Source organism: Lycium barbarum, chromosome 9, assembly GCF_019175385.1.
Source record: "Lycium barbarum isolate Lr01 chromosome 9, ASM1917538v2, whole genome shotgun sequence".
NCBI classification, from domain to species: Eukaryota; Viridiplantae; Streptophyta; class Magnoliopsida; order Solanales; family Solanaceae; genus Lycium; species Lycium barbarum.
The window spans coordinates 8,534,484-8,547,062 of record NC_083345.1 but is presented as its reverse complement, the minus strand read 5'-3'; the positions used below and the strand labels follow the sequence as shown (position 1 = coordinate 8,547,062).

Here is a 12,579-nt window from a genome sequence, read left to right as displayed (position 1 = left end):
TGTTGATTTTGATAACACATCACACATGACAATTTCAGGAATCTATGACACACAAAGGCTTGATTTGACAATACATTGATGCATTATTTGACCGTTTTAATACGACTTGTATTGCGCACCATTTTAATGCGTAATGTAAGTGTTGATTTGGCAGCATACCACGCATGAAAATTTCAGGAATCTATGACATAAAGGCTTGATTTGACAATATATTGCTGCATTATTTGACCGTTTTAATACGACTTCTATTGCGCACCATTTTAATGCGCAATGTACGTGTTGATTTGACAACACACCATGCATGACAATTTCAGGAATCTATTTAACTTGAAGGCTTGACGAGTGAAAAACTCATCAATTTCATAAGTATAAGTCTTACAAGTCCTTAAAAAAAATCAAACTTCATAGAAAAATGTCTCAAAATGCTTCAACTGTTAGGGTTTCACTATTTTGGGATGGAGATATCGTCGAGGACAAATTACTCCGTTCGTTATAGTATCAAACCAAAAGCCCATGTTAAATTTCCAACAACTTTAAATTATGAAACACTAGTAAGTTATATGCACAAAAGAATGAAAACTACATTCACAGAGTTTGGAATCTCACTAACTGGCAGATATCCACAAACAATATCAAACGGTGTAGTGCGTTATGGCATGCACAATATCAACGATGATGAATCTTTGAGTGATTATTTGGGATCGCCAGAAGAATATTGTGATTTAATATCCATTAATGTTCTTGAGATATATGTTGAAAAGATACCTCGAGAAGAAATCCCTCAAATTCAGCTTATTCATGGTAACACTTATGAGGACTTTATTTCTTATGGAGACATTTTGAGTGGTCAAGTGCCGCTGGATAATCTAAGCCAGTAATTTAATCAAGCTTACAATGAAAATTGGTAAATATGGATTTTTCATATTATTATTATGTGTAGTAGCACGTGTTTGTTGTATGAATTGGTAAATAACCAGTTTTCAAATCTTTATAGGAGCTATTCTCAAAACTCGCCAGTGGTACCAAATATCGATGTTGGTCAATCCTCTCAGTTCGGTGGAGTTGATCATTCTCCACACCATGACAATGCTTATGAACAATAGTAAGTTCATCACCTTGATATTAAATTATATATATATATATATATATATATATATATATATATATATATATGATGTTGGTATTTAAAATATGTTACTTTTCGTGTAGGAGGATGAATGCACTTGATAATGAAGATTTTTCAAATTATTATGAGTCATCATCAAGTGATGACGATGAAATAGCTAATAATGCAGAGGTAACCGATGATGATGATGTTCAAGTTGGTATGACCAACAATATTCCTCAAAGCCAAAACCAACAAGAACCAATGCACTACCACCGATGGCTGAAACCCCAACTTCTGAAAGCCCAATTCAGTGGCATTCTAATAATATCCCTTATCTTGACAGCCTGCAGGGTCGTGATGATGCATTTGTCTTCACAAGAGAAGATGATGATAGTCGCCTAAAAACCTGGATTGAACAAAAAGGATCTCAACAGAGATCGATGCTACCTTGTAAAGGGAATGTTGTTCGCATCCAAAAAGGTGTTGCAACGGGCTGTCAAAATTTATTGTTTTAAGGACATGAGGGAGTTTAAGGTTGATCAGTCAAACACAAAGATATGGAGGCTAGTTTGTAGACGACAGTACCAAGGCTGTGAGTGGTTGCTTCGGGGAATTGTTAAGCCTGATGGTATGTGGGCTATCACAAAATTCTGCGAAAGACACACTTGTGATATGGAAGAAAATCGAGCAGATCATTATAATTTAGATACAAACATGATTGCTCAAGTGTTACTTAAAGACGTTGCCGAAACGCCAAGGTAACTTATCCTACCTAGTACATTATATGTCTTGTATCAATTGAAAGATCATTACTAAATGTTGTTTGTTTAAACTTGTGCAGGTTCCCCATCAAAGATTGTATTCAAAACATTCAAACCATATATGGTAAAACTATAAGCAACAAAAAGGGATTTCTCGAGCGTAGACGCGCTTTTGAGATGGTCTTTGAAAATTGGCATACTTCTTTTCAATCGCTGCCAAGGTATATGGCGGCTCGACAACATTTTAATCATGGTACTGTTGTAGAGTGGCGGCTTATAGAGGGTAAAATCTTCAACTTCGTATTTTGGACATTCAAACCATGCATTGATAGTTTTGCTCACTGTCGACTAATGATATCCATAGATGGTACACATGTATATGGTGCCTACAACATCAAGCTCCTAATTGCAATAGGAATGGATGCCAATGGGTCAATGTTCCCTCTTGCTTTCGCAATTGCCGCTAACGAGAGCAACGACACATGGGAGATCTTTTTGACCTATTTGAAAACTCATGTTATTAAGGATTGTATCGGCATATGCGTGCTGTCTGATTGTCATAAAGGCATATTGCACAATAAGGATAATTTATCGGGGTGGCAGTCTCCCTTTGTTTACCATCGCTATTGCTTAAGTCACTTGAAGGAAAATTTGCAATCAATGTTTCACAATGGCACTCTAAACAAATTAATGTGGGGGGCTGCGATGGAGCATCAACAACGAAAATAGCTGCAAAAATGGATCTGATCAGGGCAGTGAGTGAACCCACATACATTTGGTTGATGAAGCTCGAAGTTGAAAAATGGACGCTTCATGCTGATGGAGGCAAAAGATGGGGCATGCTCACAACAAACAACTCAGAGTCTTTCAATGGCTTGCTGAAATATGCTCGAGGACTACCTGTCACCGCAATGGTGAGAATGACTTTCAAGCAAGTTGTGGAGCGATTTGTGGTTAGGACAAGACAGGCCAAAGCGATATTAGCCGAAGGCGGGACATGGATGCCAAGGGCCTTAAAAAATATGGAGCATTATAGAAAAAAAAGTGAGCATCACTAAATGACCGAGTATGACCCAATTCAACATGTGTATGAAATTAGGACGGGTTATTACAACAATAAGGGTGGCAACGTGCATACCGTTTATGAGGCAACAAGAACATGCACTTGTGGTAAGGGGCAAACGTACCACATGCCGTGTTCTCATGCTGTCAAGTGCTTCGAGAGAATGAGAAAAACGGTAACAAGTTATGTGGCGAGGGAATACAAGGTCCACAGTTACCTTAGAGCATATTTCGACCAATTCCACCCACTTGGTAATGAAACTTATTGGCCAAACGAGCCATTTTCAATGGTTGCTAACAAGGATTACATCAGGAAATTGGGCATTAACTCACGGAGTCGTAGACCTAATCAAATGGATGTTAGTGAAAGAACTTACTCTCGCAAGTGCTCTACATGTAAGCAATATGGCCATGACAAACGTTCTTGTGGGCAACAAGGTCGTGGTGGTACAAGGACGTCTCGAAGTAATAAAGCCTCTAGAACTTGAAGATTGTATTATTATTGGTATTTATTATTGTATTGCTTTGAATTAGTATTGTAATTAAATGGAATGAATTATTTTTTAATTAGTCTAAATCTCTCGTATTGGATGAATTATTATTAAATCAAATATTTATATTTGTACATTCAAATATAATAAAACACTTAAATCAAAACCCTATTAAGTATGACAAGTTTCAAAACTTAGTTCGGAGCACTTTAGAACCCCTAAAATGACGATCCAAACGTTTAGGTGGACTTGATGTAATGAACCCATATTATTGTACGCAAAAAAAAATATTAAGTTCTATATAAAATATTGATATATCGGGATTTTGAAAATTACTAATCTTTGCCCAAAGTATAGAAAAAAACGTGATTTTGATAGGTTTAAAAAAAAAGGCCTCCTTCACGCACGAATTTCATGCGTGAAAGGCCAAACTTGTATTTTTGCAGTTTGGTCCTTTCAAGCACTAAATTCGTGCGTGAAACCTATAAATGTTTTTTTTTTTTTTTTTTTGCATTAGTTTAGTTCAACTTTTTTTTTTTGTGCTACAAAAGTCGTGAATTTCAAGTTTTGCTTTATCAAGTCAAATTGTAGTCGCATACGCCTGAACTTCAAACAAAAATATCTAACGTTATAAATTCAGAAGCGACTTTTTTCAACTTTAATTACCTATGTCAAAAGTGGCCAAACATATAAAAATATATCAATTTCGACTATGAGCCCATGGATTGGCTTATAAGTTGCTTATAAGCCGTTTTCAGTTTTTTTGAGTGTTTGGTTGACCAGCTTAAATTCATTTTGTGATTAAAATAAGTTCAAAAAAATAATTGGACTCATTTGACTTAGCTTATCTAAAACAACTTATAACCTGAAAACAGCTTATAAGCCAAAAAGATAAGTTAGACTACCCAACTTATTTTTTTAGCTTATAAGTTATTTGCAGCTTATAGTCATAAGCCCATCCAAACAGGCTCTATGTCTTAAATTGGGATCCCAAATTGGCTATCTAATGCATCCTTGGCCCTTTTTTAAAGGGAAAAGGGCCTGATTTACCCCTCTACTTGGGAAAAGGTTCATATTTACCCCTCGTTATACTATCAGGCCATTTATACCCCTACCGTTACAATAGTTGAAATATTTGCCCCTATTTTTAACGAAGGGGTAAATATGAACCTTTTCCAAAGTAGAGGGGTAAATCAGGCCCTAAAAAATAAAACACCCTAAAGTTTCCAAATAAAACTTATTTCGGGTACCTTTTCAACCCCTAAAATGACTATCCGAACGTCTACATATCCTTGATGTATTGAACCTACATTATTGTACGCAGAAAAAATATCAGGTTCTATATAAAATATTGACGTTTCGGAGTCTTGACACACCACTAATCATTGGTCAAAGTATGAAAAAAAAACTAAATTTTTTCAACCAAAACTTACTTCGGGTACCTTTTCAACCCCTAAAATGACGATCCGAACGTCTACGAATCCTTGATGTATTGACCCTATATTATTGAACGCAGAAAAAAATATCAGGTTCTATATAAAATATTGACGTTTCGGAGTCTTGACACACCACTAATCATTGGTCAAAGTATGAAAAAAAAACTAAATTTTTTCAACCAAAACTTACTTCGGGTACCTTTTCAACCCCTAAAATGACGATCCGAACGTCTACGAATCCTTGATGTATTGAACCTACATTATTGTACGTAGAAAAAAATATCAGGTTCTATATAAATATTGACGTTTCGGAGTCTTGACACACCACTAATCATTGGTCAAAGTATGAATAAAAAACAAAAATTGGCCAACTTTATTTTTTGCAACACTTAGTGTTATTTTCCATACTTTGACTAATAATTAGTCGTGTGTCAAGGCTCCGAAACGTCAATATTTTATATAGTACCTGATATTTTTTTCTGCGTACAATAATGTAGGCTCAATACATCAAGGATTCGTAGACGTTCGGATCGTCATTTTAGGGGTTGAAAAGGTACCCGAAGTAAGTTTTGGTTGAAAAAGTTTAGTTTTTTTTTTCATACTTTGACCAATGATTAGTGGTGTGTCAAGACTCCGAAACGTCAATATTTTATATAGAACCTGATATTTTTTCTGCGTACAATAATGTAGGCTCAATACATCAAAGATATGTAGACGTTCGGATAGTCATTTTAGGGGTTGAAAAGGTACCCGAAGTAAGTTTTGTTTGGAAATTTTATGGTGTTTTATTTTTTAGGGCCTGATTTACCCCTCTACTTTGGAAAAGATTTATATTTACCCCTCCGTTAAAAATAAGGGCAAATATTTCAATTATTGTAACGGTAGGGGTATAAATGGTCTGATAGTATAACGAGGGGTAAATATGAACCTTTTCCCAAAGTAGAGGGTAAATCAGACCGTTTTCCCTTTTTTAAACTTGTAAGTTTTTTCCCATGAGAGACAAAACCAGTAGACACTATCATCTCTATCATCTCCATACCTAAAACCCTAAACCCCAATCAAGAACATCCCAATTGCCGCACATCTTTGAAAAAACAAAAATGGAGAACACCTGCATAATATCTCCAAACCCATTATTAAAGATTGCAGAAATACAAGGTAGAGGAAGAGCACTTGTTTCAACTCAACCCTTAAAACCAGGACAAATAATCCTCAAAGATACACCTCTACTTCTTTACCCTGCCACCCCTTTAACAAAAAACAATGCTTTTTGCTCAAATTGCTATAAATTAATCCTCCAATCTCCAATCCCATGCCCAAGATGCAACTTTTCGCTCTTTTGTACCTCTAATTGTCAATCTTTAGCTTTATCTTCTTCACATACTCCTTGGGTTTGCCAATCTTTAACTCGTTTTCGCGATAACTTATACAACAACATCAACATATCCAGTGTAATTCCACAAGTAGGGTCTGGGGAGGTTAGAATGTACACAGACCTTACCCCTACTTTGTCTTTAGACCAACAAATTCAAGTTTTTTTCCTTATCTCAGCTTATAACTTGTCAGTCATTAATCCTTCTTCTTTTCGTGTTTTGTTATCCCTTCAAGGCGATCCATCGTTTGTGTCGGAAAATGATGTTGTTTTGCTTCACTCTGTTGTTAGTACGATTTGCCCGTCTACGAATCTTGGTGAATTTGGGTTTTCTAAAGAGCTTACTGCAGCTCTTTTGGCTAAGGATAAAGTAAATGCATTTGGGTTGATGGAACCTTATGATAAGGATAGAGAAAGGGGTGTTAGAGCTTATGGGATTTATCCTGTGGCGTCGTTTTTCAATCACGATTGTCTACCAAATGCGTGTAGGTTTGAGTATGTTGATATTGATGTTAGTAATGGGAGTAATAATACTGATATGATTGTTAGGGTGATTCATGATGTTCCTGAGGGAAGAGAGATTTGTTTGAGTTATTTTCCTGTTAATTTTAAGTATTCGGAGAGGCAGCAAAGGTTGAAGGAGGATTATGGTTTTACTTGCAATTGTGATCGGTGTGTTGTCGAGGCTAATTGGTCTGATCAAGAGGATGATGATGCCATGGATAATGAGGGCGAAGAAATTGAAGAGGATGAGGATGAAGCGATGGAGGAAGATGTGGATGTGGATGATGAAGTGATTGGAAATGGAGAGGTGGAGGAGAGGGATCAAGATTTCCCTCACGCGTATTTCTTCATTAGATACATGTGTAATCAAGAGAATTGCGGGGGTACATTGGCTCCATTGCCTCCTTCTGATGCATCTACATCCACGGTTATGGAATGCAATGTTTGTGGTCATCTGAGCAAATCTGATGAGCTTTAAGGTTCGCGCTCGGGACCATTGAAGTATGTCACATTTCCATATTAGATAGCTCGTTTTATATCAATTTGAGCCCCTCGTGTTATGTTTGACGTGCTTAGTTTCTAGCTAGAACTTGTTGTCCCTCTGTATTTGGTAGCTTATCTTGGTTTTGCTTTTTGTTAGCTGTGAGCATGTGCCAAAATTTTGACTTATGAACTCCACAATTTTCATGTATACGCTTTGTGAGTGACATGTTGAGCAGTTTAACAATCAATCTATCAAACAACCTTGTCTCTGTTGAGGTTGGCTTTGAATACTCTATACCTTGTTATGAGCATCAATTATTGGAGTGTTAATTTGTGAAAGAATTTATTATACAAATTGGATTATGGTATCTAAGACTTTGATGAAAAGTTTTATCATCATTCAGTCATCATCAATAAACATGAATTTGCTTCGTACTTTTTGAGATGAATTCGCTTTATATAACTTTTATTGAGATATATAAAGGGGTCAATTTGATACTCGACTATATGTGTTGACCATTATTTTACCATTTAACTCCTTAATTATTTCATCATTTTTGTTGACCTATTGTAGCCCAATATTGATTTTCCCTTAGGAAGAGAGACAAATCCAAGTAGCAAATCATTCTTGTGCTACGACATCTTTAGACATAGAGATACCTGCAGTTTGTGATGTGTCCTCTGCAAATTAAAAAAAGATGAATTTTGATTCTTAGTGTCTCCGGTATTTCAGGATTAGCGGTAATAGTATTGATGTGGTATCTTATAAATTAGGATTTTGATGGTTTTAGTAATATGATTGGAAAAATTGAAGTCCAAGTACTGGAGAGTCCAAAGGGTTAAAGATGATTAATGACATGTTGTTTGATAATTCAGTAATATTGCTACCTTGAATGTCAGGCTAGCTTTTTGTGAAGTTTCACTTTTTGATTCATACTAAGATGAGAACATTCATTTGTAGAAGTAACAATCTATTAGCAAACAAATTTTGGACTACATGCTTAAGTTAATAATTCATTCTTGAACTTTTCTCTGTTTCTCAATTCAAATTCCAAAGTTTTCTGTGAAATGAATCTTTTGACTAACTTGAGTCTAAGAGGTTTAAGTTGAAGGGGTCTGATCTCATCAATGACATGGTTTATCTAAAACCAGACTCAATCAACTCTATCACACTTTAGTAGATTCTAAATGTGTAAATGTCGTAGCAGGAGGAAGGTCAGTCAAACTATCTGTGGGTACATAAACTGCTTGAATATAGGTTATAGGGACCCTTCTTTGTTAGAAATAATTCTTTCCTATAAATAATCCATTTCGGTACTAAGGGTCGGCGATAAGCCAATAATTCACAACAGGTGCTCACATCAGATAGGTACACAATTTTTTCGATATTTTCGTGGGGTTGCTAACTCAATAGTAGTTGTTTGTTGAGGATGTTACATCTGAACAACCCAGGTCAGTTATAATTACATTGCTGATAAGAATTGGGGTTACTTCTAATTCTGTACAACCAAGAAATAAATAAACTGTCTCAATCATTACTTCTTAGTTTTTAAAATTATATTCCTCAGCTTATACATGACACCTTCTCATTTTTCAAGTCAGGCAGGTTTCTCTTTAGTATTATTTAAGAAGCTAGTCAATGGGTTCCCAGAAGTCCATCGCTATTAACTTATTAAAACCATTTAGATAATTAGGAAGTTGATTGAAATATTATCTTCCACTGACTATTTGATGGTTTGTTAAGGCATTCTATCAATACCCATTTTCTTGATTATTTAAGCCATGTGCTGAGAATTGTGAAGTTGACTACTGATTATACTAATGATTACTTCTTGGAATTGAACGTGCATTAAAAAAATGAGAAATACCTACTTTTGGGTAGACGGAAAACAAGTATTAAATTATGAATAAAATCCGGAAACAAAGATAAGGAAAATGGCTAAATCAGAATAGAGTATAAGTAGTCACACTTTCTTGTTTGAAAAATATCGTAACAAGCCCAAAGCAAACAAACTTGTTTCCAGCTAAGAAACCAAATTTTGCTATTACAATGAGGATTTGCTGGTTCATAACAACTTTAGCCATTACTGCTTTCTTTTCTTCTCCTGCTTATGCTTATGATCTCAACCCTCTACAGGACATATGTGTTGCAGTTAACGACTCTAAGGCTTCTGGTAAATTCCCTCTATAGTATTTGCTTGGGAATGAGGCGTAGTTTTTGTATGTTGTATAATTTCTGTCATCTGTTTGCTCTTAATATCTGAATAATATGCTTAGCTTCACTTTATTTAACTTGTGCAGTTTTTGTGAATGGGAAGTTTTGCAAAGACCCAAAGCTTGCAAAAGCGGATGATTTCTTTGCTTCAGGTCTTAACGTTAGTGGAAATTCAGTGCCTCAGTTAGGTTTTGCTGTAAAGGTTGTGGATGTGAACAACATGCCTGGACTCAACAGTCTTGGTATGTCTATAGTTCGCGCTGACTTGGAACCACAGGGTCTCAGTCCACTTCACACGCACCCTCGAGCTACTGAGCTCATAACTATCTTGGAGGGTACTATTTATGCTGGATTTCTTGCTCCTGATGCAGCAAACATTTTTAAGAGTCGTCTCTTCTCCAAAATCTTGAATCCTGGAGATGTGTTTGCGATCCCACAAGGTCTTATTCACTTCCAGTATAACGCGGGACACAAAAAAGCTACTCTGCTTGCTTCTTTCAACAGTCAAAATGCTGGAGTCGTCATTATTCCTGACTCAATCTTTGCTTCAGATCCACCTATTCTGGACGACGTTCTTGCCAAAGGGTTCCAACTTGATAAGAAAGTGATTGAAGAACTTCGGAAGAAATTCTCCTAGGCTATATATGTCATCAAAAATATGATTCTGTGTTTTCTGAAAGTTGTTTTCAGCGTGCTGCTCATCAGCGTCTTCTGAAAAGCGATGGAATAATACTTTTCTCTAATTACGGTTTGTTGGACTTTGGAGTGAACTTATTCATTCATGGAAGCTGACATTTTCCCTATTTCTCTTTCTGTCATGCTGTTAATTATTTGAAAAGCGAAATTAAATCAGTGAACTTAGGCTACATGTTATGTATATAGATACCCATAATGTCCACTTGGTGCGTTCAGTTCTTTTGTCTTCAGATGAAAGTAACATGTAGTTTCTCTTCTTGTAAGGTTAATAACTTAATATCGAAAATAAATTGTGAAAGGGTTCAATGAATTTCTTACTCTATAACTCCTAAATCAAGTGACAATCATCTATGTAACTATAATCTTTCTTTGCAATATAATGAGTATGCACTATGTCAAATGTTGTCCTTGCACCTTGTGTAATCTGAGAGTGGAATTGACAAGCTTAATAACTATATAGGATAATTTCTGAAATAAATCAACTACTTAAATGAAGTGATGCGATTTTTTATTTTTTTTTAATCATCCACCTAGAGCCAAATTGGTAGCCCTCTTTATAATTTTTCGAGTCAGGGTACGTTAATGAATTTAAATAGAATTTACTGAACCTGAATTTTATCAGGAAGAGACCAATTCAAAGTGGAAATTACTATTCCTTCCATTGAGTTCGTCTCCTCACTGTCCTTTTTCTTTCATTTTTCTGACTATAAACTCAATCTTGTCATGTAGCCTCCGGTATATTTCACAGATGACTCTTTTTTTGATCAACAACCAAACCATTTTCTCAACTTCCCCCCTCCCAGAGGCGGACACTTGTATCCAGTATTTTCGATAAGAAATATAGATATATAGTGAGAAATTACTAAAATTTAAAAGAATATATTACCTTTCGAACCCATAATTCAAAAGTACAAGGAGTTCAATAATAATAACCTCACGGATGAACCCACCAAGTCGAAACACTAGATCTGCTTCTGCCTCCCCCTCCCTCACCCCCCAAAAAAAAGGAAAAGAAAAAGAAGAGAGAAGAGTTCCTAGCAATCATATTATGTGTTGAAGCAGCGCACGATGACTAAGGCAGATTTATCGAAGGAGCTACGGGTTCATTCGATCCCAATAATGTTAGTTTAAATCCTGTATATGTGTTAAAAGTACTAAATAATTGTAATTATAGATTTTCGAACATAGTAAATTAGACGAGATATGATAGAATTATGAATTCGAACCCCATAAAATTTAAATCCCAAATCTGCTTTTGCATGAAAAGAATTGCATAAAAACACAGAAATTGCACCAAACTGCAGCTTGGAGCTGCCTCTTTAATTCATCCAGTGAAAGATCATCAATGACCTTTTAGGTGAAACATAAAAGAGTTTCATTACCAAATAAATTCTTCAAAATATGTCACCTTTACAAACTTAAAACATTTTAAAAAGGAAAAAAATTAGTTAGGAGCAACTAGTTCATGTCTTCTCAAACAAACTTCATTTTGCAATATTTCAAACCAAAAAACAACTTCATTCTCAGACTCAAATTCGAAATCTCTTATTAAGGATGAAGGGGTACTTATCACGCCCACTATGACATGGTAACAAGATCCAACTATAAATAGTTAAACATCTCTAGTTGTTTGAAAGCAATACAAAAAAGCCCAAAGAAAAAAACAATATTGTTTATAAGAAAGCTATAGATCTAGTTTTTGCAATGGAACAAACTAGTGCCATGTCAATGACCATGCAGTTGTTAATCAGCATTATTTTCCTTTCTTCCTTTGCTTGTGCCTATCATCTTAAAAACCCTAAAGCTGCTGGTAATTCATCCTTTTCTTGATTTCTGTTGTTTTCATGATATTATTTCTGTCACTGTTCTTTTTATTAATCCGTATTTTCAAAATTTAAAAACAATTTAGCTTGAATTTATCCATTACCTTTAATGATTAGTTTTATAGTCAAACAAATGTTATGATTTGTTTAAGATCACAAGTTTCAAATTTTTTATGAAGGGTGTTTGGCTAGGCTTGTAATTTGGTCAAATTAGCTTATTAGCACCTTTTGACTTATCTATACATTTGGTCAAGGATAAGTTGGTCAACTTTTGTTTTTCAGCTTATAAGCACTTCTATTTTGACCAAATTTTTTACTATGTTTCTTAACTATTATTAATGATCAAAAACACATTTGAACTACCACTTTTTCGCTAGTTTCACACCCCAACTATTAGATTTTCCCTTTTTCTACGTGAACAATCACCATCTATGTATTAAAACATCATTGTTCAGGTAGAAAAAGGGGGACAACTGATAGGTAAGGTGTGTTTTAATACATAGATGATGATAGTTCAGGTAGAAAAAAGGGAACATGTGATAGTTGAGGTGTGAAATTCACGAAAAAGAGATAGTTTAGCTATGTTTCAGATCATTATCTCTTACTAATTATCAAAATAACTTTTCGA

General features: G+C 35.2%; 2 protein-coding genes across 5 annotated transcripts; both read left to right on the top strand.

The window, feature by feature from the left end:
- The first annotated feature begins 5,827 nt into the window (after positions 1–5,827).
- Positions 5,828–9,658, top strand: LOC132610096 (histone-lysine N-methyltransferase ASHR2). 4 transcript variants are annotated; one of them, XR_009571011.1, is made up of 3 exons: positions 5,828–7,235; positions 9,355–9,391; positions 9,519–9,621. XR_009571011.1 is itself a non-coding variant. In XM_060324355.1 (3 exons), the coding sequence occupies exon 1, from the start codon at positions 5,959–5,961 to the stop codon at positions 7,210–7,212; it is 1,254 nt and encodes a 417-aa protein (XP_060180338.1). In that variant the 5' UTR covers positions 5,828–5,958; the 3' UTR covers position 7,213; positions 9,355–9,391; positions 9,519–9,609. The 4 variants fall into 4 exon arrangements, 3 of the variants coding, with proteins under 3 accessions (XP_060180338.1, XP_060180336.1, XP_060180337.1); XM_060324355.1 differs by having other exon boundaries at positions 5,828–7,213; positions 9,519–9,609; XM_060324353.1 differs by lacking the exon at positions 9,355–9,391 and having other exon boundaries at positions 9,519–9,658.
- Positions 9,268–10,069, top strand: LOC132611608 (germin-like protein subfamily 1 member 13). Its single transcript, XM_060326014.1, has 2 exons — positions 9,268–9,391; positions 9,519–10,069. The coding sequence occupies exons 1-2, from the start codon at positions 9,268–9,270 to the stop codon at positions 10,067–10,069; spliced, it is 675 nt and encodes a 224-aa protein (XP_060181997.1).
- Positions 10,070–12,579: the final 2,510 nt, after the last annotated feature.